Below are 27,658 nucleotides of genomic sequence, written 5' to 3'. Positions count from 1 at the left end.
TTGAGTAACTATCTCTGTTATCTAAGTTTTGGTGTTATGGACAGTATTGTAGATCCCATGACGGAAATGTTCTTCAAAGTTCTTCAATCTATCAATCATTTTAGATGAGATATCCATGAATATCTTAGTTTGCCCATGAAGCCAATTAACAACTTAGTTAGTTGTTTGCTTTTTAGGTTCCTCTATCATCTCATTGGTTTAGTTAGTTGTTTGCATTTTAGGTTCCTCTATCATCTCATTGGTCACGAAATATCTATGAAGGGGCATGTAGAGCATAGCCATCTACTACGCTGTCTCTATACCGTCCCGTAAATACTATTTGACCACTATTTGAGGGCCTCACTGTTCTTTTTTCCTCCATCCCTTAACTAGAGGACGGAACCTGGAACGCTCCATCTCTTATTCCGTCCCTTAAATACTATTCATTCAATTTCATTTTTTATTTTTTTTCCCAACCCAATTCAATTAAAACAAACACACTTTATTAAAAACACACTTTATTAAAAAACACACAACATAAAAAAACACACAACATACTTTAAAATACAAATTTAAAGAAAAATAAAAAAACTACTCCGCCGGCTAATCATTCTCCGGAGGCGGTCGAGGTTGAGGGGGAGTCGGAAGGCCAAGTTGTGCTGCCATATGCACAATTCCGTTCCACCAGGCCGTGAATTGGGCGTACGAGAAGCGGGAAGTGTCCGCCATTGTGGCGGTCATGTACGCCACCATAAGTGTGTCCGAGCCTCCCCGCGAGCCCGATCCCGAGGCCGGCTGGCTTGATTCGCCTCGGCACTTCCTTGCTCTAGCCGCTTTTGCCGCCTTCGTCCCTTGCGGCCGACGACGCCCACTCGCGGATCCTCCAGCATCACCGACCGTACCCGCAAACTCCTGGGATTCAGCCTCAGGTTGGCTGATTCCCTCAGCGGTGTCACCACCAGACGAGTATTGGCCACTCACCGTATGCTTCGTGCGCTTCGAGGTTGAGCCCGAGCTGGAGCGAAAACCGTCGGCCCACCGTTCCTCGTCCTTAACGGCCTACCAAACATCAACAAATCTGAATTGATGACGTTCGTCCTGGTAGTAGGCGCGCAAAGCGGACGTCAAAATGTCGGTTGCCATGGCGCCGCTTTGGTAGCGCGCCTCTTCGGCCTAGTAGATGCCGCAGAATTTTTTAACTTGTCGGTCGACTCGGTCAAAGTGAGAGCGGAGCATTTTAAATTTGCGCTTGCGGGAGCCTTTCGGCTTTATCTGTTGGTAGACCTCGCAGACCTTTTCCCAGAAACACTTCCGGGACTGTTGATTCCTGACGATGGGATCGTACGAGACGGTGATCCAGACGTTGTACACCACCAGCGTTTCGAGGTTGTTGTACGGATGCCGGCCTAGATCCTCTTCCTATTCCTCCTCGTACTCGCCCGCCTGGGGTTGTACACCGCCTCGGCCACCTCCACCGCCTCGCCCTACTCCCGGCGTGGGATCAACGGGAAAATCCTCCCGGATCTGGGATAATCCCTGCGAATACCGCGGGGCGGAGGGACTGACATATGCATCAAGGTCAAAATTGGGTGGTTGGTACCCCCCGGCGTCGCCGAACCCTGGGTCCCCGGCGTTGACGAACCGGAACCGCCCAATTTGTTGATTATGGTCACCCAATTGCCGAATGCGTTGAGATCCCACCTGCCAGAGCCGGAACCGCCGTAGTTGCCGTCGCCGTCGCCGTCTCCGGACATCTTGAGTTGTTATATGAAAATTTGAGAGAAAATTTAGATGATAGGAAGAATAGATGTGTAGTTGTGTATGAAATGAGGATGAGTTTATGAGTATTTATAGAGTAAAAAAATTAATTAAAAATAAAAAAATTAAAAAAAAAACAAAAAAACGGTATTATTACCGTTACAAAAAATTTTTTCTTTTATTTTTATTTTATTTTTTTTTAAATTCAATTTTTTTAAAAAAAATTTTATTGCGTCAGCACGTGACGACGCCCCACTCGCGGGCCGGCGAGTGGGCGTCACGCACGTCGCCTAGGCGCGTGGCGAGACAACCCGTCTCTTGGCTCGACGGGACGCGACGCGGAACGAGACGCGGGACGGGACGGCGAGCTGCAACGCGTCGCGCCGGGGTCCCGTCTCTCCGGGACGGGACACGAGACGCCGGCGAGACCCGTAGTGGATGGTCTTAGAATTGGCGTATAAAAGATTTGGATGATGGCAATTACCACTACAATTATTCTCCCTTGATTGGGATGATGACCATGGTAAACCCTAAATGCATAGATTTTGAGTCTTAATTTTAACTACTCCCTCCGTCTTCTATTGGGAGTCTCATTTATTAGCGGCACGGGTTTTAAGAAATGTTAAGAAAAGTGTGTGGAAAAAAAGTTCGTGGAATAGGGGTCCTACTTGTATATATATTAGTTTTAAATAAAATGTGAGTAAAATTAGTTAGTTGAAAGTGGAACCCTATTACCATTTATGTTAAAAGTGAATCGAGACTCCTATTCACAGACGGACTAAAATGGAAAAACGAGACTCCTATTGACTTATAGAGGGAGTATATATTTCACTGTTTATAGGTAAATGACTCATTTAAAATATTTTTCTTAATGGGGATACCATCTTCTTGGTACAATCCCGAACTCATAAAAAATAAGTAAAACTGAAATTGATTTAGAAATCTTATAGTACCTCGGTCACTAGTAATAGCAAGTATTTTCCACTATCCTATAAATTTTCCTCCCCCGCACTATTTAATCTTAATAATTTATTTTCCTCATTCCACACATTTTTCTTTAGAAATGCCACATAGAAAAAATTCAAAAAAATAATTAAAAACAGAAAAAAATGATTTAAAAAATAATTAAACAGAGTATGATTTGCAGTAAAAGTTGATACATAAATAGAAAACTTTTATCACGTAAGCTTGTTTTTGGGACTATTGTATAATCTATAGATTTCATACAACTGAAATGAAACATACAGTAACTCCTAAAAAGGTTGGAATGTTTCTTCAAATATCGCTGTCATAAAATGACAAGAAAACATAAATTACATTGATTGTATGCAATTGTAACAACACATAAAGTTGCCATTAAATAAATACAAGTACTACTCCGTATAATACTGCATTTGATTAGTATATAAGTATGTATTTTTAGTCCATCCACAATAGGAATAGCCCAGCAATAGCCCAGCCATAGCCTAGCCACTGCCACATCATCAACATTAAAAATCCTCCTGCCACATCATCAAAACAAGCAAATAGCCCAACAATAGCCCAGTCATAGCCTAGTCACGTAATATCCACATCACTATTAACAAATATATACAAAATGAAATAATTAACAATCACACAATATACGAAATTTAATTTACGAGACATATACGAGAAAAATTTAATCGACGGAGTTTGTGATCCGCTACTCCCGGAACTAGGCTCGTTGTTGAGATCCATTTCTCATTGTTGATCTTGTATATATAGGGTTTCGGAAAAAAAAAATTTAAATTTCGCGCTCGGCGGTGCGCTGGGCGATCCGGGCGCTGCAATAGCGCCGAGCGGATCGCCCAGCGCTACGAAACCGCCTAGCGCTGCGTGGTTTCTCTCTCCATTCGTCCGCTGGGCGACTGCAATAGACCGTCTAGCGAACTGCCCAGCGCCGGCGCTCAGCTGGGCGGTCGGCTAGGCGTTATTGTATATGGTCTTATGCATGGAAAGAATTTGAGTACAGTGTTCCCCAGAATATTTTCAGACAAAAAAATGTTCAATTTAAATCTCTTCACCACTGTCATTGGACAAGTGGAATAGAGATTCCTCGACTCTCTACATAGAATACAATAATTATTTTGTATTGGGAAAATGAAAAATTCGAATGTGAATAGACATTTAGACTACCCCACAAATCATCAGCTTTAAATAACAGTTCTCGTCAATATTTTCAGGTAAATAATTGAACCCTTCTTACTATTTTCAATGCTCCACCCGTCCATTGTCATTTTGAATTATCCATAAGTATTTTAGATAAAATTGAGACCATATTTCATTATTCTTTAATTTATTTTGAATTCAGGAATTTAATTTTGAAAAATTGAATTAGTTGAGGTTGGATGATGTGGCAACTGAAAAATAAAATTTTGGTTGAAAAGAAGACTCTCGCCGTGTATTTAAATGAGGGATTAAATTTATGATAAAAAAATAAAGTTTAAAATGAGATATTAAATTTATGAAATTTTCCTCACTTTAGTTATTGAACACAAGACTTGAACTTTCTAAATTTTCTCGTAAATAACAAATTAACACAGATATGGAATTTTGATGTAAATAATTAAAAATAAAATTAAATCTCCCTTCTCTCTTTTGTGTCTCTTCTCCTTCCTTAGGGCATCCGCAGTGGCGCAGATGTCCCTGCGGAATTCCCCGCGGAATTCCAAAAACACCTCCTGCCACGTCATAAGGACTTCCCACTACACTGCCACGTCATACGGAATTCCCACTGCACAATGGCGGAATTCCCCGCAGAATTCCCGACGGGATTCCCACAATATAAAAATGAAATAAAGCGGAATTCCGCGGGAGTCGACACAATGGTGGAATTCCGCTTAACGTCGCGGACCTACGACGTCCTCGGGGGAATTCCGTATCCGTTGCGGTCATGCACAATGGCGGACGTCAGCGACGGAATTCCCGCACGCCGGTGGGAATTCCGCCCCGACGTGCGCCATTGCGGATGCTCTTATTCTTCATGCATTTTCTTTTACACCATATGAATGTATCAATTCCTCGAATGAAACTTGGTATGATAACAATAAATTGTTAAAATTAACCCGATAACCCAAAAGTTTATTTCATATATATAACTAAGTATTGTATGTAATAAACATATTCCAATGTATTTCATTCAACGTCTGCGACAATACTTTCTTAAAAGATACGAATATTAACATTTCAATATTCCCCCCATAATCTGAAATGAGAGATGGGAGAAGAGAGTGTGAAGAAAATAAGAGATGTGGGAAGAGAGTCTCGGAAGATACACGGAATATAATGGAAAGGAAGAGAAAGAGCAAGAAAAGATTATTACTCAAGATGACTTATAAACTTTTATTGCCACATAATTTATAAATTACTCCGTTCATTTCGATTTTTCATGTATGAATTTTTTTGAAAAAAAAATCCAAAATTCATGTATTTATGATAAGAATAAAAATATTAAAATTAATATATTTACATACAAATAGCACTCTTTTTTTTGCGGTTACATGAGTATATCATAATTTTTATTTTCGTCAATGTATACATTTGGGAGTGTCTATTGAGTATTCAATTTATAAATATATTTATATTCCTTAATTTGGTGGAAGTAACTTAGTCAATGATTACAACGACCGATTCAGGGCGGGTTTCCATGTTTACCCTTGTTTGTTTTCGACGTCGCCCCTGTGACCAAAAAAAATAGCTATATATGGCCCCCTCCATTTCCGAAAATTGGATCCTTCGATGGATGATTATGTAATGAAATCAACACAAACAAAATCATTATAAAAGAAAATAGATGAAATAAAATTATAAAAATTGAATGGGACACCAAAATTGATACTACAGTCTAAAGCCATATAGTATATGCAATATGATTCTCTTATTATATACTTCCTCCGTCCCCAAAGAATAAGCACTTTGGGGTCGGCATGAGTTTAAATATAAAATTGGTGAAGTAAGAGAGATGTAGAGAGGAAAAGTAAATAAAGTATTGTTAGTGGAGAACGAGTCTCACCTCATTAAAAAGAAAAGACTTTCCAAAATTAGAAAGTGCATATTTTTGTGGGACGAACTAAAAAGGAAAGAGTGCAGATTCTCGTGGGACGGAGGCAGTAACATACATGAATTTAAAAAAAATGATGAATGAAACTTTTCCCTGTGTAAATTGGAACCAGACAAATAATACTCCATATGATTATTTGCTGTCACGATATTATTTTTTGGGATACCCAAAAACCACAAAATCAAATGAACAGTAGTGTCGGACTCACATTTCCGCGACGCAAAAGTAACTTCATCGTTTTCTCTATCTGTTTCTTTTGTTTTTATTACTGTGTTGCACATAGACAAGTGCAGTGGAAAACCACTTAGTTAAACCAATTTTTCTGCTTCAACCACATATATGGTAGTCTGTTCTTTTTCAAATTTTATCAAACTGCATTCCTTATTTACAATTGGTTTTTCGTGTGTCTACTCTTTATTCCAATCAATCTTTTTAGTTTAGTTTGGCTTGTGTTTACATTTATTGCTGCACAGCTCATTGCACCAATTCAACATCTTACTATACTTTCTCTAACCATGACGTGTGTATATAAAGTTTATTCAAAATGATTAGCACTTGTTTCAATATTTTAAAACATAAGTTCATTAAAAGCTAATTTTTTATTAGTAAAAAGGATTTTATAAGTATTAATTTTTTTTTATGAAAAAAATTACTTTTTACTACGGAGTATAATAGAACTACCAATATTCAACTACGGTAAAATGAAAAGAGTAGTATTCATGATTTAATCTAACATAGTAACTGTTGAAGTTGACTTAAATATGTGGTGGGAGAGGAGGATGAGGAAAATTGTTATTTAGTGCTTTAAAAAAAAGAAGATTATTTGGTTGCTTTTCCTATACTAGGAGTACATATTTGCCCTATTCAATTCATTACTACTACAAATATCTGCGTAGATAGGGGCCGTGACTAGTCTGTGTTGAAAAATACTCTATGACGCAATATTTTGATGTGGATTAATTGTTAAAGGTAACTACACTTACTTACTTCTATAATTCAAGTGTAAACATGCAAGCTGTACCAAAGCTTAACATAGTAAATTAACATGCATGACTGAAACATTTCTGTGCATTCGTTGATGTAGTAGTTGCTCGTGACGAGTACTTCCTTCAATGCTCCGACGAATTTATACGTGAGTTTGAAGCCCGTTGTGCGCGAAGAACAAATTCTCACCATCCTCCAAGAAGACTTGATCGAGGTACTTGGACACGCACCAACTTTTTCTAACACTGACGTGCTTTTTCATTTTTATTTTTCAGTATAAATGAAGCAATTTTGTGTTGCATGCTAGTATTGTTTATTGTATTTCAATTTTACAACTAAAACACTGAATATGATAAATTATCGTGTAAGGCACGTGAAGAGGTGCGGGGAGTGTACGCCTTATTGTGGGAGTTATGATCTGAAGCAGAAAATGAAGGAAATAATGATGTGATAAATAGTTGTGGCCCGATTAAAGGGCATCCCATACCATGCTGTCCAACAAAAGGGTATCTGGACTACAAACGTTAAATTGCACTATTCATAATTACTAACTATTTTAGTTATAAAATTGAAAACGTTGGACAAATTTAATAAAGAAAAAATTTCAATGTTCATTCGAAAATTAAATATTACAAACCCTGAAAATTTAAAATTAAAAATCCTAAAAATTCAAAAACAACAATTTATAAAAAATTAAAGAAACAAAAAAAAAACTATTTCTTCTTCCTCAAAGGGGGAGTCCCCAGTCGCAGCCCAACCCCGCCCAACGCTGCGAGACTCGGTCCGGCTGGGCTGTGGATGGCCTTGCTCTTACAATAATAAAGAAATGGATTTAGTCATTTAGAGAAACGAAAAACCAATAATGAAAGAGTGGACAAATAGATGTATGGCAGGGGTTTGGTCAGTAAACAAAAATTAGCACAGGAATTGTGATTCCGTGCCCCAAAAACCACATCTGCTTCACTAAACTACTCTCGATTTGATCGTTCATTTCGCCCTTTTCCTTTTTCTTTCACACATAACATAATATCTCTCTCTCTCTCCCTAGTTTGCCAGTCTTGGCAGTGTTTCAGTGGCAGTGAAAGAAAAGAGAGCGAGAGTTTTCATTGGGAAGGTAACGCTTTGCTCCACAATCCAACCCTCCCTACCTCTCTCCCTTTTCTCTCTCCCCTTTCATGGCTAGAGAGAAACCCCATTTCCGAAGGCAAAAGATAAAAAAACTGACTACAGACTAACACTAACTACAACAAACCACTATTTAGGATTTTCTGTAAAAAGGCTGAACAAGTAAGCATAAAACTCGGGAGCCTCTTTGCATAGCTTCCCATTCAAATAAAGCCAGATTGCTTATGCGTGTGTACAACCAAGAGAAAGAGAGAGAAACCACATAATCAAATCTTCAAGGGTTTATAACCAAAACCAAAGGTCACTACACAATCACACAAAGAGAGAGACATGGAAAGTGGTGGTGGTGGTGGTGGTGGCTCAAGTAGCAATTCTTGCTTCATGGCCTTTGGAGATAGCAATATCAACGGATACTGCCCTATAATCATGCCTGATCCCGGCGCCGGAAACCCCCCTTTTCTCCCTCTCCCTTCCGCCAATCACCCCATGATGGTGGAGGATCATCACCACGGCAAGAATGACATCACCAGCACGGGGTATTATTTCATGGAGAGCAGCAACGATAAGGCCAAAATCATGGCTCATCCTCACTACCACCGCCTCCTGTCTGCTTATGCCAATTGCCAAAAGGTATAATCACTCTCTCTCTTAATAAGCCTAATTGAAACCCTTGATTTCTAGAGAGAGAGAGAGGGAGAGCTGATGGAGACAGCAGTGTTGAAATTCTAATTGATAATTGGAAATTGGAACAGATAGGAGCGCCGGCGGAGGTGGTGGCGAAGCTGGAGGAGGCGTGCGCGTCGGCGGCGGCGATGAGCCGCCACTGCACGAGCTCCGTCGGGGAGGATCCGGCGCTGGACCAGTTCATGGAGGCCTACTGCGAGATGCTGACCAAATATGAGCAAGAGCTCTCCAAACCTTTCAAGGAAGCCATGCTTTTTCTCTCCAGAATTGAGTGCCAATTCAAAGCCCTCGCGCTCTCCCCTTCCGCCTCCGCTGGTAAATTAATTGAAACCTCTCTCTTCCTCTCTCTCTCTCTCTCTACATATTTTCACAGATCTCTTGGATTAGTAATTGAATTCTTGTATCTAATCGATGACTGCATGCGCATGTTTCCGAGAAAAATTTAGGATTTTTTGGTTAGTGTTTTTCAGATGCAATTTCTTCCGTTGTTTAATTTTGGATTTCACTATTTTTGATGTTTCTTTTGTTTGGACAATGGCCTCGTGATATCATCAATCATACCCTATTTTGATCTAATCATTCTAGGTATACTATATATCCTAATATAGGCATATGGTAGTATAATATTTTGATTTTACTCTGAAATTCAGTTTCATGAAGAGAGCCCTCTGCTAACCCTTATATTTCGGACTCATTAGTCTGGAAATATATTTTGTCAGATATTCCACTGTCGATGCAGATTATTAAATAATGTCTTATTTCAAGTCATGAATATAATATGTTGGGGTGTTAGTATGGATTTGCAATTATTGTGTGATTTGTTTTGGTGTACCACCTTTGCATTTGTCTATATTAGGTTTAGCCCTTTTCTATGTTCTTTATTTTATGAAATTTCTATAGATTAGCACCAGCATTAGTGTCATGAAGTGTGGAGGTTGAAACAATAAAATGTGTAGGAATTTAACTATACCAGCTTTCCCAACAATTTATGATAAAAATGAGTATTGATTAAATCAAGCATTTCTTGAAGACTATTAAAATGCTACTACTATGCACATAATGCCATCCTTGTTGTGAATTAGGGTCCATATGGGATCTATGTAGGTAACCTTGTATATACATGACCACCATACATGACCGCCGGCTTTACTGAAAGATCGAAGTTGCTCATAAGGAGTCACTTATTCCTTTGCTTAAACTTCTAATTTCATAAATTTCACCGTAACTCTATAGGTTAAATGTGGTTACACTTATATATGTGTGTAAGCTGTGTGTTCAGGTTGAACTCGGCTACTCTTACATATGGTCCATAAATATCGCTCTTAATTATGCTTTATGGTAAGTCAGAAAGATGTGCATATATAGTCTGCAGATTAGTGTTTGATTCTAAGAAATACTCTATGTTACCATTAAGATATCTATCAGTCTATGAACTCTTTTATTCTACAGTATCACTGACAGATATGATATTATAAATTTGTTGCACATGTGTCAGACAGATTTATCTACTCCATTTATAAAACTAGAGATTGTACTATATGGATTTTAAGGATATTTCAAATTTTCAATGCACATGGCACTAGTTTATTACTACCAGCTATCCATTTAACTTAATTCAAACTGTAGTTTTTGTGATTGAAGGCCCTTTCTGTTTTACATGATATTAATTGTTACTGTAAATTCTTGACTCAAAATCTCTCTTGCACGTCCTTTTTGAGATCAGCATATTGAATTTCGGATAACATATTGAACTATAAAAAGGGTAACTTTTTATTGCTATTTCACAATATCTTATTGCTGCTTAGCAGAAGCCATGTGTAGAAGTCACTCTTCTCCTACATGAAAGAATGTCTTGTTATTGCAATTCTTCGTCGACGACGATTCACTTTCTTCTCCAATCTAAAACATTTCTAATGTTCTACATAATGAAGACTTATATTTTTTTTACTTGGTTAATGATTCTTCCATTTTATCAGCTTGTACCGAAGCAATGGAGACTAACGGCTCGTCTGAAGAAGAGGTCGACATTAATAACAGTTTCATAGACCCTCAAGCAGAAGACAGAGAGCTGAAAGGCCAGCTTCTACGGAAATACAGCGGATATCTTGGCAGCCTCAAGCAGGAATTCATGAAGAAACGAAAGAAAGGAAAGCTGCCTAAAGAAGCCCGCCAACAACTGCTCGACTGGTGGAGCAGGCATTACAAGTGGCCATATCCATCGGTATGCAAATCATCTCATCACTCACCTATTTAACATGTTTCATGAAAATGATTAATACAACAAGATTGTAAAGTGCATTTATTCGACCTCAGGAATCTCAGAAGCTGGCTTTGGCTGAATCGACCGGTCTGGATCAGAAGCAGATAAACAACTGGTTCATCAACCAAAGGAAACGGCACTGGAAGCCGTCTGAGGACATGCAGTTTGTGGTGATGGATGCGGCACACCCTCACTATTACATGGACAATGTTTTAGGCAATCCTTTCCCGATGGATATATCGCCTGCGCTCCTCTAAAGAGGTGGCTCGAGACGTTGATCTGATTATTTGTCACCAATGAATCCAAGAACTGCTATTTAGTATGTGTGTCTATATTGTTGTAGCTAACTTTTAACTGCTGAAAGTCTATAGCTTGTTGCTTTCAGTTCGTATGCCACTGCTATATATATTTTCGGTAGTAATGCTTAGAGAGGACCTGGACTTTGGTTTTACTAAATGTATTTTGTTTGAGTAGTTATTATTATTATTATTATTATTATTATTATTATTATTATTATTATTATTATTATCACGATAAATAGTTACTCCATTTTGGTCTCTTCACCAAATTAATCGGCGTGTATCTTTTATTAATAATACTTTAACCATTTCAACCATTTTTTTATGAACATGGGCAATATTTTTTTCTAGGAAGGGGCAGTATAAAACTTAGTGTTGGAGCATTAGATGTTACGGGGCTAGGGCTATTAGTGCTAATTATAGTATTTTATTACGCAATTAGTATTTTGCATTTAGTTACAAAATATTTCATCCGGCCTCTAATTATAGAGGTTTTGTTAAAGACATGAGTTTTAATACAAAATCGATAAACGAAAGAAAAAGAATTAAAAAAGTGTTAATGAATAGTTAGTCTAGGTTATTAGTAGTGTAGTACTAGTATATAGCAAAAAAAAGTTTTCAGAAATAGAATGGATTAGTTCAATAGGAAGTAACAATATGACTTAAACTTAAAACTTTCAAGCTCGAAATTCTTGTGGTTGAAGCCCGAATCTTATGTAAATTTTACGTAGACTCATTGTTCTTACGTAAAGTCTACAATTCAACTTAATTGGTAAACTATCTCTACTAGAAATGATCTAAATCAAGTGATATAAAAATATATTTTCTCACAGTATAAGGATAATATGCAACTCGGTTGTAATTAAATGAATACTATATAATACTATCTCTGTTTCCTAAAAATAAAAACTTTTAAAACGATATAAATTTTAAATAAAAAAAGGATAAAAATAAGATAGAGATAAAAAGTAAATCTACTTTCAGGATCGCTATTTTCCAGCTTTATGTGGCTTGGTCAATGATATCCCCAACAAGTTCTGAACTCGAGGCTTTCTCAACACTGAGAAAACAACATTACAAACAGATCAAAATACATGTAACAGATTCAAATAAAGAAGAACAGAAAAGAGAACACAGCAATTGAAGATGCTATTGCAAAGAGGTTATAGGTCAACATGTAAAAGAGCAAAGCCTGCAAAATACGCACGAAATAATAATTCATTTCATGGAGATTGTTCAAAAATACCGACAGCGTATACTAATGCAAATCCGAAATGGATGGAACTTTCCTCGCCTGCTCTGGCGCCTTTGATAAATTGAAATGGATATAACTGAAGAGGGATCAGTGATAGTTAGGGGGTGAGATCTCAAAAAAAAAACAAATTCAAAACAACAGCCTCAGTTAGAATATGATGGAGAAGTTAGCTTACATTCTTGTTAGCCCAAAATGCCAATGCCACAAGGATTGGAAGTTCCACGTAATTAGGACCTGATAAATCCGTAAGCCATAGTATTCCACCAGTTTTAAACGAGGGTTATCTCACCACCTATTCCACAATCTGAATTGGAAGTGATTAATAGACGTTGTAGTAGATTATTTATAGGACTGTAAATTAACTGAACTGCAAGAGAATATTCAATTACATCCTCTAATGCATCTCCAAAAATCAAAGCTAAGGACACACACAGGTCTTCAAGTGGGAAAAAGGAAGAAAGGTATAGTGCCTCACTCATATCCCATTATACTCCTTGTTACAGCATTTTCAATATAAAATTGTTTCCTATGATCAATTTTCTATTCTTTCTCCTTACCATTTCTCTGTTTATGGCAACGGCCGCAACTTCCGAAACAGTACAACACAACTGTGTGTATAGTTATGAGATAGAAGTTGCATCAGACACTACATCCAAAACATCAATTTCTTGGCGCAATAATCTATCTACACAGTCATTATACAAATTAATGGAAAATCCCCAAAATATGCATAGAAATTGGTTTGGAACTTACTCCTTGGAATTTTGGTAATATCGCATCCTACTTACTTCAAAAGGAATATGCGTGAGACGCATAAAAAGAGCCGCAGCTGCAATTGATGCCCACCTAATAAAAATTCCCAATGAGATGACATTGCCAACCACAAAGTGTTAAGTTCAAGTAAAGCATTAGATTTTGGCTTCAGAGAAACACCCTCACCTCGCCATTCCAAACCAGTGTAACAGTGCACAAATTGAATTATGTCAAAGTCAGAAATTGAAGCTGCAGTGGCCACTTCATTCGCCACTGGAGCTGCCTCAACAGCCTTTTCAGCCACCACAATGTCCAAAGGAACCTTCAACATGTTTCTGTGGAAAATCAGCCGAAAGCCCGCGGGAACCTCACAACGCATAAGCCGAGAATTGCCTGCATTGTTTCTGGATATCACAAAATTGCTGAGCATCTCAGGATTCCTTTTTGCTGCCAACTCTTCACGGTCTCTTCCACTAATGTGCGAAAGTGAAGGCGAAAGTCGCTGGTGCTGTTGGTAGAACAACTTCGATCTAGCTATGATGCTACGCCTGTACGCCATTACCTAAAGCAACGGATAAAAACAGTTGAATATAACCACAACGAAACAGTATAAGCTTATAAACTGTTACAAACGTTCCAAACCCGGTGAACACCCCCAACAACGACGGAGAGCCTGCTGTGCACACGCCTGGCAGCGGAGAGGACGAAGCGGCACTGGAAAGCACACCGCCAGAGACCGCGGCGCACGAGCAAGAGCCGGCCACCCGGAAGTTGAGGCCGAGGGAGAATATCAAGCCTCCGGAGTTCTTCAAGAATTACGTCGCCAAGTGAGGCGCGTAATATCTATAGTTAGTCATATTTTATTTTCAGCTTTATTTTGGAATATTTTGTTTATTTTATATTTGCAAACATTATGGAGTCGGGCGGTTTATAAGCCCCGTCGGGTTTTTATTTGTTGGTTCTTTTCCCGATGTCTAGGTTAAGTCGAACCAATCCTAGAGTCCTTAGATATATAAATAGGGCTTTCATTAATTATGCTTCTCGATTAATGAAGAATTATTGCCCAACGTGCCATGCGTAATACTATAAACTTTTATCAATGCCGACGAAGAAGATCTCCGCGCTAGTTCTTCATTTGTCCGCCGACCCTTGTGTTGAGGGCGCCGGATTGTGGTGTTGCGTACGTCCATCGGACGATTATTCTGAAGTGAGAACAGGAGGTTCTTAACATAAACACATCAAAGTTTCCATTTACACCCTACTAACAGCAAACAGAGCAAATTGGCAAAGGTTTTATGCGCTTCAGGGTAAATAACAATTTCCACTGAGTCTAACAAAAAATTCTGAGTAAACTCTAACAAAATATCTACATTTTGCATTGATTACTCACAAAAAATTTCATTAAACACCGTACGCATTATCCAAAATCAGTCATTCACAGTAACACTTCAAAATATCCCCAAAACATGCATACATTTTGTTTTTTTTCACAGATTTCGAAGTGCGCCATCAGATCGCATCTCAGGCAACGAAAATCCTCCTTAGAATGAACAAAATAAAAACTAAACGGATAAATGAACATTTTCAAGCACATCTTCAACGACGTTTATGATTTCCAAACTACAGTGGCATGCATTTTCCATAAACTCAAAATAAAAATCTTACTAGGTTTTGGAAACGGAAGAGAGAAAATCAGAAGAAGTGAACAAGTGTTGGTGGTGGAGGAAACAGCTAAATGTTGTGAGCAACCAACTTAAGTAACTGACTTCGTTTCTTTAGTATTGATTTTTTTCATTCCCTCTTCAGGAATTAAAATAGCGGGTACATAATTTTTAATTATATATTTATATATTCTAATTAAATTCACTTGTAAAATTATTTCATTAATGAATTGCCAATATGTAATGTTCACGGATTTGGTGTTTTTTTTCCCGATATCCTAGGAATGCTTTTCATATATGCGTCGCTTTCATTGCCTTTATTGCTGAATGCTTATTCCCACTCCTTGTTCACTCCATGTAGGGTCTCTTTCTATATCCAAACTCGAAAACCCACATTTTTTTCCTATTAGAGCATCTCCAATGATCGGCTAGCGGACCGGCTAGCCGATTCCCGGGGCTGGCCGGTCGATAGCCGAACAATTGTAGGCGGCGAGCGGCAAAACGGCTAGCCGATCGGCGGATCGGCTATAGCGCCCGGAATCGGCTAGCCGATTTTTTTAATTATGTAATTTTTTTATAATTTACTTTTTTTAATTTGAATAAAATTATTGCATTTTCCCGTATCTGTGTTGTAAATTTAATTCCGTATTTGCGTGATTGTAATTTTTAATTTTGTAATTCCGTAATTCGTGTGTGGAAGATGGGTTTTTTTTTAATTATGTAAATTTTTTTAATGAACTTTTTTTAATTTAAATGAAATTATTGAATTTTCTCATATATGTGTCGTAAATTTAATTCCGTATTTTATGTAATTATTAATTATTTGTTTTTAATAATTTTGTTTATTGTGGCTGGGATATGGATGCTTGTCCTGATGTGACAGAAGGAGTTTTAGTGCTGATGATGTGGCAGGAGGAGTTTGTGGCTGAGCTATGACTGCGATATTCTTATTGGAGATGTTGTTAGTGAAACAAAGACCTCATAAAAATAAGATAACGTAAAACTGGATAGACAGAGAGAGAGAATGGAACAACCACGTTCCTCCCCTCAAAATCACTCAACAACCAATTCACCGGAATTCGAGTTTTGGATGCTCCGAAACCCTTCTTTACCTCAGCCCAATCTTCCCTCCGCCGACGAGCTCTTCTCCGGCGGCTTCCTCCTCCCCCTCCATCTCCCCGCCGAGCCACAGCCTCCGCCGAAACCCACCGCAGCAACTCAACCGGAGTCGAAGCGGTGGAGACATCTATTCAAGAAGAGTGGTGGGGCAGTGAATAATGTGGTGAGTGCGGCCGAGCTCAACATCAACATATGGCCGTTCTCGAGGAGCAGGTCCGCCGGCTCCCGGCCGTACGCGGCGGCTCGGAAAGCGAGCAGCGCGCCGTGCTCGAGGAGCAACTCGGCGGGGGAGTCGAAGTCGAGGAGATGGGCGCATAGCCCTAATAGAGCGGGGGTGCACTTGCGAAGGAGCAGCCCCGTGTGGCAGCTCCGCGGTGGGCGGGAAAAGGTGGCGAAAAGAGATGGGAATTATGGTTTGACGAAAGTTGGGGGCTCGAAGGCGAGAGTGTTGAATTTGAATGTGCCTACGTGTATTGGCTACCGGAATCGTTTGAGCTGTGGTTATGGTGAAGGCCGGGCTGCCGCGGGCAGTGGTGGCGGCTGCGGAGGAAGCGTTTCGGGTGAAGTGATACGGCGGAGTCACTTGTTTAGTATTAGGAGCTTTTTTACCAAGAAAGTTCATTAATTTAGTTTTTGAGTAGTGTAGTGTGTATGTTGGAGTATATGTTAGTATCTAATGTTTTGAATTAAATACCATGTACATTGTGACAAATGTGATTATTTGGTGTATATTTCAATACATGAGATGAGTTCATAATTTTGTCTTGGGATTATATTCTTGTGCTTATGTTATTATATTTTTTCAGCAATTTTTAGAGAAACTATAAAATTGTGACTTTATATTTTGATTTCAACTGCAATTTTTAGAGAAACTATAAAATTGTGACTTTATATTTTGATTTCAACTATTATGAGATTGACTAGAAGGCACTGTGATTCAAATATCAATAATCTCATTTGCTTAAATAGAAGTAATTATAGTATTTTATTTCAGCTTTATTTTTACTTCGAACTTGTAGTTAACGACTCAACATGCTGGATTCAAGCACATGATAATTCGAAAAACTGAAGCTTGACAACTCATGAATGACTCCTCTTTTGGGTATGAATTCACGAGTTCAATCTTGCAAATTGACCTCTTCGCCCTCATTACACATGTTGTAAGCTCTACCTTGTGATTAATTAGTAAATTAAAGGACAAATAAGTACTTTGGCGTACACTAAAGTTATCAGCTCTACATGTATTAATTTATAGATTAAAGGACAAATAAGCACGTTTACATACAATAAAGTAACCTACTTTTTTAATTTTTTTTATCTCAAGTGCCATTTTTTAATATCACCATAGTAAATATATTAGTTCTAATTGTTGGAAAATCATGAAATCAAATAATTAGAAGAGTGGCTTTAATAATTTTTTTATTGTGACTAACCATTAAATTTTGTTGAATAAAAAGACAAGATCGATATAGTTATGAGTTGATAATCGAACTATAATAATTTGCTCCAATCTGAAAAAAGTGATAAATAATTAATCACAAGTTAATCACTTGATGGTGAATTTTTGGGAAAATGTGGATCCACATTAAAGAAGATTCAAAGTTATCCCACGTTGATTGATTAACATTAATTAATATACGCAAAACCGGTTCAAGTAAGGGGTTGTAAAGGTCGAGTGTTTGCACCACGAGGCCAGAGCCCGTAGGTCATGAACCTTGTACCTCGGTTATTTGCAATCGGTCTTTGGGCTAGCTGTTGGACTCTATTGGGCTTTTGGCATAGACCACTTTTGGATCGAAATTCGTTGGGGGCCAAACTGAGGACGACTCATATCGTTGGTTCTCGTAGCGGCTCCCTGCGCTCGGGAGTCTCCCATGCCACTTGGGTGCAAGGCACATGTGGTCCATTTAGGGCTGCACGGAGGTCATGGTGCATGTGTCCCCTTTAACGGTTACCCTCCAGCTTTCCACTAATAGTGTACCGATTAATTATCAAATATCGATCGTAACATCAAAAGGTTGTTGGTGGCAAAAATCTTAGCTTCACACATTGATAGAGCTTCACAGTTCACCCTTGCCTTATTTGCGTTCGTCGAAGCTTCTTAGTATGTTGTGCTACCATCGATAAAAGAAGAAACCCTTTCATATTTTGGAGGCCATCCAATACCAATTTAGAGCACTGTCAACTAATAACTCTATCTTACAAAGAGAACTTCTGGACTAGGCTCCTAATATTTAGTTTATTTTATTTTATGTATTTTAAATTTTCGTTTCTTGTATTTCTCATCTTCTGTATTGCGTATGTTTAGTTTCGAAATGTAATCGCTTATAAGTTGTAAGTGTAGAGTTTCCAACACTAACTATAAGCTAACAATATTAGGGTAAATTAGTAATAATAATTTCTTTGTCCTGAAAAAGTAAATTGTCCTAAACTACATCACTACATGTTTGAATTGTCTCTTTTAACTTTAACAAAGTGTGATAGTATAACTCGTTCAGTGGTCCTTAATGTGGATCCTTTCCAAACATCGCGTGGGCACGTTTCTAATTTACTTCATGTAGCAATTTTACAAATATTGACAAGTTGATTCAATACCAATTTTCTAATTCACATTGCAATTAAATAACTACAACTTTAAAAATGTAAACTTAGACAAACACACCCTCTTAATCATGTAACTAAATTAATCATGATTCAACATATGTTCTTAACATTTGAAAACATGCCACCTAATACATGTCACACTAAATTAACTAAAGTCAGTTCAGATCTAAGGTAAAATCATAACCATCATTACCATAATAAACAAACCAAATGGTTCCCTCCTTATCTGTTCAATTCCTCCCCAACCAAGTCACGCCTCCACCTTTTTTCACACACAACACACACTTTAACCTCAGGACACAATCATGATCACCCCAAAAACCAATTCACACACACATAAAATCACTTTTCAAAGACATGACACAATAGTTTAAACTCAAGAATGCAGCAAAGATCCAAGAACTCGATCAAGCAGCAGCGGCGGAGCAGAGGATTGTGCTGCAGCTGTAGGATCAGTGTTTCCTCGTCCGAGGAGGCTGAGAGCTCGAGTGGCTCGGGCAGGTATGAGAGCATCTCAAGCATCGCGCACGCGATGGTGCAGGAGAGGCTGGATCAGATGATCATGGAAGGGAGGAATGAGGCAGAGAGAGTTAGGCGGCGGCAGAGGGCGGCGGCTACTAAGTTTGGGGTGATGGTGGCTGAGGAGATGTCAACGTGGGATCCTCGGGAGGACTTTAGGGAGTCGATGGAGCAGATGATTGTGGGCGGAGGGATTCGTCGGCCCAAGGATTTGAGGAGGCTCTTGAATTACTATCTTGGGATGAATGGAGACGAGTTTCATGGGATTATACTTGAGGTGTTTTATGATGTCTGCACTCGTTTGTTTCTGTATATTGCAAACTAGTACTATGTTGTTGGTTCTTGTTTAGGAAATTGGATGAGTTAAGGTTGATTCGTTTATTCTTAGTAATATTTTCTTAGTAGGAGAGTTAACTTGAAGATATCAAATTATTAGCTCAATGTATCTTGCCTACCTTGTAATTTAGTTAGTGATTAGTTTTTCAAATACACCCTGCGTTCCATAGTAAATAGAGAAATCAAATATTTTGATTTTTTTTTATAAAAGAAAGTTCAAAACAAAGCCCACTAACAGGGCACATGGCGGGACATCAGGCTACCCTTCACTTCAAATCGTGATGTGTCACGCCCGCATTTCCTAAGGATAGGAAGTACGGTGGACCGCGACTAGGGGAGGAATAAAGAAGCGGGGAAGAAAGGGGAGAACAGGAATATTTGACCCAAAAGCATTTATTAAAAAGAAGTTCACTTCAAACATTGTACTAAGAAGACATTTCTAAAGTTAATGTAAACAGAGTTAAATAAAAACAATGTATCGGATTACAAAGCAGCGGAAAAGACCAAAAGACAGATGATGCCGGGTATGACGACACGACACCATCCAAAAGACCAAGTAAAACACTCATTTGGCTTTCACTGCTCAACATCCGTCATCCCCATCGCCGCTCAACCTGCACATTAAGAAAACAACATGCAGGGCTGAGTACTTATTGCACTCAGTGGACACACGCCAAAATCATAGTTTGTCATGCCACATCAGTGTAACCTTGGGGTTTTAAGTGTAAGAAAGTAACCCAAGTACACAAAATATATTTCATAAATTCGACTGCGCAGTCATTTTCAGATATTGCCACCCTTATTCCCACTATCATACACTATCTGATCCAACCATGACAAGGGGCGTGGCCACACCCCAGGTCAACTAGACCGGCCAACTTGCTCTCAGATGGCTCCCGGTCTCGTGTACACTAGCCTGAGGGTTCGCAGCCCAACAGACCCGAATTCGATTAAACATATGTGGTAAACCACTTCAGATAGGTTTCAAAACAAAACAATTGGCAAGACAAACAGTTCACCTCCATAAACATTTCCGGAACAAAGTCCGTATTTAAAGATAACCCACATAAAAGTAGGGTAGAAAAGCCCACCTCGATTGCTTAGCTTTTAAAACAGTTCCCTTCAACCACACTTTCCTCGAAAAAGATCACCCTTTTGAAAGATAAATAAATCATGATTAGAGTCAGGGTAGACGATGTTTAAACGACAATGCATGATTCCTACGTGGACGACTTCAACATCTAGCACGTTACACGAACACACACTTAACAACATCTCATAAGCCAAACACACAAAGACACGCCCGAAAACACACCCCGCACGCACCCGACACGCATACGACGTACTCAAAACGCGCACACGACACACACACAACACTCAAACTCCTGGACTGTGCAACGGCTCACTTGGCTCGGAAAAGGTTCGGAAAAAGCTCGGAAAAAGGATCGGCGTCTCGGCCTGGCTCGGTGTCTCGGCCGCCTGGCTCGGCACCTCGGCCGACCGTCTCGGCCGCCTGGCTCGGCACCTCGGCCGACCGTCTCGGCCGCCTGTCTCGGCACAGCTCGGCACCTGTCTCGGCACAGCTCGGCACCTGTCTCGGCACAGCTCGGCACCTGTCTCGGCACAGCTCGGCACCTGTCTCGGCACAGCTCGGCACCTGTCTCGGCACAGTCCAGTGTACACTCACTTTCCTCCAACCTCCGATTCTCAAACCCTATACGACATTCACACCACACCTCCTACGTCCCAAAACACACCCAAACGCCTGGGTCATCCCTTCAAAACTCTCCACAACACTGCCCTAGGCCGAACCCTACAACTCTCGGCCAACACACACGAAACCCTCGAACCAAACACTGATTTTCCCGAGCCATCTCTTGGCCAAACACACCCACATGCTTCACAAAACACAACACTCAGAAACACACCCAAAGCACACACAAACATCACCCAGAACACACCACACGCAGAACTGCGCAGTTTACTTGCAAAAATCATAGTAAAATCATACGACATCCAATGAAGCTGAAATTTACACACCACACCGAAGACACATCCAAGTTTATACGGTTAAAATTTCGTACCAAAAGGAGATCGTTTGCTCAGTCAAAACGGGGTCGGAACCCACTGTCAGTTACTAACAAAACATGCTCGACAACAACACATAATCACAAAACCTATTCAGCATCTAAACCTTCCCAAAACGTCCTACATGCATGTTTTTCGAATTAAACGAGAGTTGAGGCCTTGTATTACCTTTCCCGGATAGTTCAACGTAGTGTAAAAGCTTTACTTCCTCTTACGACTCCGATTCACGACGAAGGAGGGTATCACCTTGAGGAATCCAAGAAGATGATGAGAGGGAGTGAATGGAAGAAGGTAAAAACCGAGAGGGAGAAGGGAGGAAGCTTACCGGTGTTGAGATTGTGAGGGAGAAGAGAGAACCGATGATTGATTGTGATTGGGAAGGGAAAGATATCGGTTTTGTGGGAGTGGGGGGGGGGGTTGAGAAGATCGTGGGGTGAGGGAGAGAACCGAGAGAGAGAGGGAGAGAGAGAGAGAGATATTTAATTTATTAATTAGGATATTAATTTGCTTTTCAAAAACCATAAACTAAATATTCACACCCATAAATAATGTAAAACAAATAAAACATACCACACCATATCTTAAACAAGATATTCACAAAAAGCAAACACCCTTTAATTAAAAAAAACGGACATTACATGATGCCTATCCCACAAACCCCTCCAATGACGTGTTCCGTCCCTCGGGACTGACCCAAACACCGTGTTGCGGATGCCCTAAAACCAATCACCAATCCGTTGTATTGTCATAATATTGTTTTGAACATTGATAACTCCAACTACATAGATAGTATCTGATCTAAGTTATTCTTGATCGCTCACACTTATTTATTTCACAAGCCCCAGAGAAAAGAGTGAGTGGCATCTAAAGAGTCAATTCAAAAGGGGGCTGCCTTCCTTGATGAGCACAAATATGCTGCCTCCATCTCCTCTCGAAATCCGGAGGTCATCGTCGAGGTATGTCGTCAGCAGCCACGACTCAGAGTTGCGATCGGGGATGGAGAACTTCAATGGCGGTTGGCTGGAGATAGTCTTGGCCAAAGATGAGGCCGTGTCCTGCACGGAGGTGAGCAGGCCTTTGAATGGCGAGAGGTCGATCTTCTGCCCCAGAAACTCCACATTTTCCGGCAGTTCGATAGAGTCCGTCAGCTGTGGTGTGCCGATCACCCCCTCTTCGAACTTAATCTGTAAGACTCATAGTAATTGATAAAGCTTGATATATTTAACTCAGATATTCTATATTACACTAGTACTATATAAAAAATCAATATCAGGTTTAATTGTAAAATGTATTGATACTTAATTTTATATAGATAATCATACTATAATAATAACGAGTCATGATAACCGAACGGACACCTTAATACTTATATACACCCTAATTACTCATAACAAAGAGAAGTGAAGCACTATGTTATACTACCTCCGTCCAACTTAAAGTGACTCGTTTTCATTTATGGAGACGCGCTATTTAAAATGACGTATCCCCTAAAATAAAAAACATTATCAATAATGTACAAAGAGAGAAAATGCTCCATTTTAAATGGGACAAACGCTGCTAAAGAGATAGAAGGGCAAACCTGCACGCGTTTGGGGCTCCGGAGTTCAAATTTAGCGTTGGTGGTGATGGAAGTTGTGGCCAATGGTCCGGCAAACACGACGGAGTTCTGCACGGTGAATGAAACAGAGTCGATGGTCTGCGATATCTCTTCGACTTTCACCGGAGACAGAGCAGCACCCCTCGACAGCAGGGGAAACAAACCCGAAAACGATGTATAGCTACAGAGATCAATTACATATCATCTCAAGATCAATTCACTAACAAGATGTAATTCCATATTGCAATTGTTTAGATTCGAATGGAGACAGATTATTTTTGACACAAATCCCAAATTAAGTTATGGCGGAAGCAGAACATACACGAGTATCCATTTCCCGTTGAGCAGCGTGAGAGCCTCTGTGGGGGCAGGGGTAGGGTTCTTAGCCTCGAGCTGCGATATGAGCTCCACGATCTCTCCCCGTGTTTCGGCGGAGGCGCTCAGCCCCCTCTGCGTTCCGTAGAAACTGGCAATCAATTGCTTCTTCAGCTCGTCGATTTCCGGCGCTTTTTTCTTCTCCAAAACCGCCACCGCCGGCTCCTCTGGATCGGGCCCCCACTCGTCGTCGCTCACCACTGCTCTCACGGAGAAATTCGCCGCCGGCTTCGCTGAGAGCGACGGGAAATTGATCCGATTGAACGGAGAAGAGGCGCCGTTGGGGATTAATTTCGAGCTCTGCTGGAATATACGGGGGAATTGATTGACAGAAGCGGTTGACGCCATTTTTGTGGACGTTGAAGCGACAGAAGAAATCATGATTTTGGGGTTATTATTTTCCAATTAGAGAGGAGAAGAGTAGGTTGAAAACAACAGAGTGATCAGTTTTATTAGGAGTAGAAGAAAGTGGCGAATTGCGTGATTACTTTGTTGTGTTTGATGGGTTGCTTGTTCATGCGTTTGTGACTCTGAGGTTGACAGAGATTAGGCTTATTGGATTTCAACATTTTTGCTCTTTTGCAAATAATTTGCGGCTTATACATTCTTCATTTTTTCTTTTAATTTTTATTATTTGTAATTTTATATTTCTATACATTCACGTATAGTAGTAGGAGTAAGTTTTACCAAAGATATGGCTTCTACAACATTCTATTGTATTCTTTTCTGTTTTGTTTTGGCAAACACATGGTTTTTTTATGCGTGGCAAATCTAGGGCCATACCCCATCGTCCATTTGTTTTATTTCTTTGTTTTTTTATGCATTTTTGAAATATGTAGTAGTGTTCTGAAAATTTTAAAAGAACTTGTTGCTCGTTATGTTTTTTTAGCTATTGAGTCAAAATAATTGAGAAATACTCTAAATGTCAATTGAGCTTGTCAATACTCAAATTATAAACTAGACACTGACTCAATGTTGATTTTTTAGCTAAAACTTAAAAGATACACTAGTATACTAGTATTAATATTTAGCTAATCGAAACCAAATCCAAAAAGAAAATCATCAATATTCCAGCAATTAAATAAGCATTTTAGGTTTAATATAAGCACATAATTGATTTTATTATAAACACAAGAACAGGCTAATAATTTGGAATTAGATTAGCATAAGATGAAAACAGATACTTTGGCAGAAGCCATAATTCCAATTCATACATAATCTGTTAGAACACAGTTTGAATGAAGCAACAAAGATAGATAAAGCAGAATCATTTCAGAAAAAAGAAACTCAGATGTAGACAAATCACAAATCTTAACTCCAAGAACTCAATCAAAGGTCTCGAAGAGCTCAAAATCAGATTTCTCGAAGATGGTGAGAAGCAAACATGATTCGACAAATTAGATGTACAAGCAAAAACAAAACTTTCTTTATGACCATTGCAAAATTAGGCTGGCTTTCAAGTCTAGAAGCTAAGGACATGATAGGAAACATTAAAGTATGGGAGAGCTTAAATCCCATGGGTAGGCGATCCTGATGAAGAGCTAAATATAAAATTCCGACTCCATTCTAGAACCATGATCGAGTATATCATACCATCATAAGAGGGTTATCGAGCACTGCATCAGTCCCACATGAACCAAACAGCTGTTGTGATTTTCGGTCATCTTTATAAACCACACCAGTAGGCACAACTCAGTCTTTTTCTGATTTCCCAACAGAAGATTCTTCGTTCGAGCAGTGATTTTTCAGAACTGTTGAGATGTCGGCTTCAGAAGCTCCAGCAAGTTTAAAACGCTCCACAGCAACGTCCAGATTCTTGTTCCATCCAGGCATGCTGAGTTTACATTCAATTTGAGATCTTTCGAAAAGCATATTGCCCCAAAATAAGTGAATTTGTGATCTCATAGCAGCAGCTTGCTCTGCTGCTTCCTCAGGTGAAACGTCCCCTACATGACCCGAATCATCTAGTGCACCAGCACCCTGTTTCTTCTTCCTTTTCGATAGTTCATCCTTGTCTGCACTAGGATCTTTCAACTCCTTAGCTCTCTGCTCCTCCAGCTTCTCCCAAATTGGAGTTGCTGTCTTCATCTTTTCTTCTGCGCTGTCAAAGAGCCCAATGGTCTCGGTCGGATCCCATTTCGATAGATCCTCTTTCTTTGCTAATACAAAAGACCAATGCAGTTTAGCCATTTCAAATTGTTGCTGGCCTAGAGCTAACAATCCTTCATAGAAGTCTGGTTTGACCATTAGAGCCTCATCGTACTTCTCTTTAGCAAGGGTATACTTGTCTTTCACCCAATCATAAGCATTTCGAAGCTGTGCATTCATAATTTCTTTATCAGCTGATTCATCTACAGGCATTCTTTTCCTCGCAGCACACATATGAACATTTCCCCAGTTGAAGAAAGCCAGAGCAACCACCTCCTGGAACTTGAGGGCAGCCTTGTTGAAAAGACTTTGAGCCTCGTCACTAGTCACTGTCTCCTCAAGGGCTTCGGAGCACAACTCCATCCCGAGCTCATGAAGATCAATATGAGCATCAGGGTCAATCCCGACATGGGTCCGGAACAGTTGTGCAAACTCAAATAGCCAATCATCCATCTCCACTTCCTTACACTCCGGATCCTCTGTTCCTCCCATCTTCTCCTTTTGAGCAACTTTGTCAATGCTACCAATCTCAGAGTCCGCAGCATCTCCAAGGGATTCCAGAGCTGAAATTTGGGACACATTCTCATCTCCTTCAGCCTCCACAATCTCGTCCTCTTCCGGTAAAGGCGGCTCCTGCTCCGGACTCACTTCAACTATATGCAACTTCAACATCGCAGGGGCGTTTCCCTTTTCAGTATCAGGGTCTTTTGGAATCATATTGTCGACTGATGACTCCGCCAGCCTAAGCTCAGCCGAACATGTTACAGTCACCAAGTCCCCATCACTGTCCTTGTACTTAATCAGCACAGCTTTCGACATTGGAAAACGCATACCTACAATTTCCCTCAAAACTTTCAGACTGCAATTAACAGGCATTTGTGCAAGCCTTATGTCATGGTCATAAACAAGCTTCAACGGCCTGTATTGTATCACAGGCTCTTCAGATTTCTGATGAACTGAAGAGAACACAGATCGAGAGGGCAACTTTTCGTTATGGTTGTTATCCTTGCTAGCATTCGGGTTGGCTCTTGCAGTGCCATTTGAAGGCTTCAACACAATCTTAGGCAAATGGTTCTTGGCCTCGGCCCCATTCTCAATCGGAGGGACAGGAAACAACTTCTCCGACATATTAGATGGCGCATTTGCTGGAGGCACCGGTTTCTTTGGGACAGGTCTAGCCGGTAAACACGGCCCAAGGCCACCAACGGGGGCCCCACGAATTGCAGACGCCCCTAATGCTGCTGGAGACGGCCGGCTCTGAAGGTCCTGCTGAGCCTCCTGTCGTGGCCCAAGCGCCATCCTCAGCCTTCCAGCAATCTCAAACGCATCTCTATGATTAGGATCAGCAGCCAGCAATGACTGCACATCCTGCATAGCCGTTTCGTACCTCCCTATCGCCTCAAATGCACGAGCCCTCCTAAGAAGAGCTCGCACGAAATTGGGCTGCACCTGAAGTGCCAGCGTGCACTCGGATATCACAGTCTCGTAATCAATTGGCTTCATTTGCATCAAACAGGCGGCCCTATTGCTATGGAACACGGCTCGATCGGGGTGAGTTTTGGGGGTGAGCTTAATGGCATTTTCATACTGCAGAAGAGCACCTACAAAGTCTCTAGCCTGAAACCTACGGTTACCTTCTTCCTTGAGCTCATGAGCTCTCTTTAAGAAAACCGCAGAATTGAAATTAACACCGCCATTAACAACAGGCGGCGAGTGATTTTCGCCGCCGCTAACTTGGCTTTGCGCCTGGCTTACGGCGGCGGCAGCCTTCTTCTTTCTACCCCCAGACTTCCCCATAGAAAAGGAATGAAAAGATAACCCTAAATTGCTGAAGCTTTCGCTATTGTAGTTGCACACTGATAGATATCGATCTTAATTACCATAGAACAAAAATGAGCAAAATTTTGGAAATCAAACTTACAGGAATCGAGGCCGCACTGTTTCGAAGAAAGTTGTAGTTCATCTTGATTGATTTCGAGATGATGAATACAGCAGGGATGGGAAGAACGTTGCAGGAGATGATAAAAATGGGG

The 27,658-nt window shown here is 40.0% G+C and overlaps 5 protein-coding genes and 1 long non-coding RNA gene across 6 annotated transcripts; 3 read left to right on the top strand and 3 right to left on the bottom strand.

Moving 5' to 3' along the window:
• The first annotated feature begins 6,678 nt into the window (after window positions 1-6,678).
• LOC121786468 lies at window positions 6,679-7,468 on the top strand. The gene is made up of 3 exons (XR_006047198.1): window positions 6,679-6,787; window positions 6,903-7,016; window positions 7,172-7,468. It is a non-coding gene; the product is annotated as an uncharacterized LOC121786468 (long non-coding RNA).
• A 72-nt stretch (window positions 7,469-7,540) lies between these two features.
• Window positions 7,541-11,372, top strand: LOC121786467 (homeobox protein knotted-1-like LET6). The gene is made up of 4 exons (XM_042185111.1): window positions 7,541-8,557; window positions 8,680-8,926; window positions 10,588-10,832; window positions 10,925-11,372. The coding sequence occupies exons 1-4, from the start codon at window positions 8,258-8,260 to the stop codon at window positions 11,126-11,128; spliced, it is 996 nt and encodes a 331-aa protein (XP_042041045.1). The 5' UTR covers window positions 7,541-8,257; the 3' UTR covers window positions 11,129-11,372.
• A 787-nt stretch (window positions 11,373-12,159) lies between these two features.
• LOC121787902 lies at window positions 12,160-13,885 on the bottom strand. The gene is made up of 5 exons (XM_042186747.1): window positions 13,821-13,885; window positions 13,365-13,740; window positions 12,601-12,704; window positions 12,417-12,501; window positions 12,160-12,230 (listed from the first exon to the last, which is right to left on the bottom strand). The coding sequence occupies exons 2-5, from the start codon at window positions 13,735-13,737 to the stop codon at window positions 12,160-12,162; spliced, it is 633 nt and encodes a 210-aa protein (XP_042042681.1). The 5' UTR covers window positions 13,738-13,740; window positions 13,821-13,885.
• A 1,950-nt stretch (window positions 13,886-15,835) lies between these two features.
• LOC121786381 lies at window positions 15,836-16,738 on the top strand. The gene has a single exon (XM_042185001.1). It carries the CDS (start codon window positions 15,864-15,866, stop codon window positions 16,581-16,583), a length of 720 nt encoding a protein of 239 aa, XP_042040935.1. The 5' UTR covers window positions 15,836-15,863; the 3' UTR covers window positions 16,584-16,738.
• A 5,313-nt stretch (window positions 16,739-22,051) lies between these two features.
• On the bottom strand, window positions 22,052-24,046 carry LOC121786590 (light-induced protein, chloroplastic-like). The gene is made up of 3 exons (XM_042185225.1): window positions 23,425-24,046; window positions 23,085-23,283; window positions 22,052-22,689 (listed from the first exon to the last, which is right to left on the bottom strand). Exons 1-3 carry the CDS (start codon window positions 23,856-23,858, stop codon window positions 22,378-22,380), a joined length of 945 nt encoding a protein of 314 aa, XP_042041159.1. The 5' UTR covers window positions 23,859-24,046; the 3' UTR covers window positions 22,052-22,377.
• A 725-nt stretch (window positions 24,047-24,771) lies between these two features.
• LOC121786589 (protein CLMP1-like) lies at window positions 24,772-27,658 on the bottom strand. Its single transcript, XM_042185223.1, has one exon. It carries the CDS (start codon window positions 27,420-27,422, stop codon window positions 25,170-25,172), a length of 2,253 nt encoding a protein of 750 aa, XP_042041157.1. The 5' UTR covers window positions 27,423-27,658; the 3' UTR covers window positions 24,772-25,169.

The sequence above is a fragment of the Salvia splendens genome, chromosome 22 (assembly GCF_004379255.2).
Source record: "Salvia splendens isolate huo1 chromosome 22, SspV2, whole genome shotgun sequence".
NCBI classification, from domain to species: Eukaryota; Viridiplantae; Streptophyta; class Magnoliopsida; order Lamiales; family Lamiaceae; genus Salvia; species Salvia splendens.
The sequence above is the reverse complement of the archived record's forward strand: the minus strand, read 5'-3'. Positions and strand labels throughout refer to the sequence as shown.

Bases quoted from the DNA above. Each gene is read 5' to 3' on its own strand.
- LOC121786467 (XM_042185111.1), top strand. From the start codon at position 8,258: ATGGAAAGTGGTGGTGGTGGTGGTGGTGGCTCAAGTAGCAATTCTTGC. The intron at 8,927-10,587 runs GTAAATTAATTG...CCATTTTATCAG, and splicing joins CTCCCCTTCCGCCTCCGCTG to CTTGTACCGAAGCAATGGAG. The intron at 10,833-10,924 runs GTATGCAAATCA...ATTCGACCTCAG, and splicing joins ACAAGTGGCCATATCCATCG to GAATCTCAGAAGCTGGCTTT.
- LOC121787902 (XM_042186747.1), bottom strand. From the start codon at position 13,737: ATGGCGTACAGGCGTAGCATCATAGCTAGATCGAAGTTGTTCTACCAA. The intron at 12,502-12,600 runs GTAAGCTAACTT...ATCCCTCTTCAG, and splicing joins CATTTTGGGCTAACAAGAAT to TTATATCCATTTCAATTTAT. The intron at 12,231-12,416 runs GTATTTTTGAAC...TTGTTTTCTCAG, and splicing joins TGCATTAGTATACGCTGTCG to TGTTGAGAAAGCCTCGAGTT.
- LOC121786381 (XM_042185001.1), top strand. From the start codon at position 15,864: ATGGAACAACCACGTTCCTCCCCTCAAAATCACTCAACAACCAATTCA.
- LOC121786590 (XM_042185225.1), bottom strand. From the start codon at position 23,858: ATGATTTCTTCTGTCGCTTCAACGTCCACAAAAATGGCGTCAACCGCT. The intron at 23,284-23,424 runs GTATGTTCTGCT...TGATCTCTGTAG, and splicing joins AACGGGAAATGGATACTCGT to CTATACATCGTTTTCGGGTT. The intron at 22,690-23,084 runs GTTTGCCCTTCT...TGAGTCTTACAG, and splicing joins GGAGCCCCAAACGCGTGCAG to ATTAAGTTCGAAGAGGGGGT.
- LOC121786589 (XM_042185223.1), bottom strand. From the start codon at position 27,422: ATGGGGAAGTCTGGGGGTAGAAAGAAGAAGGCTGCCGCCGCCGTAAGC.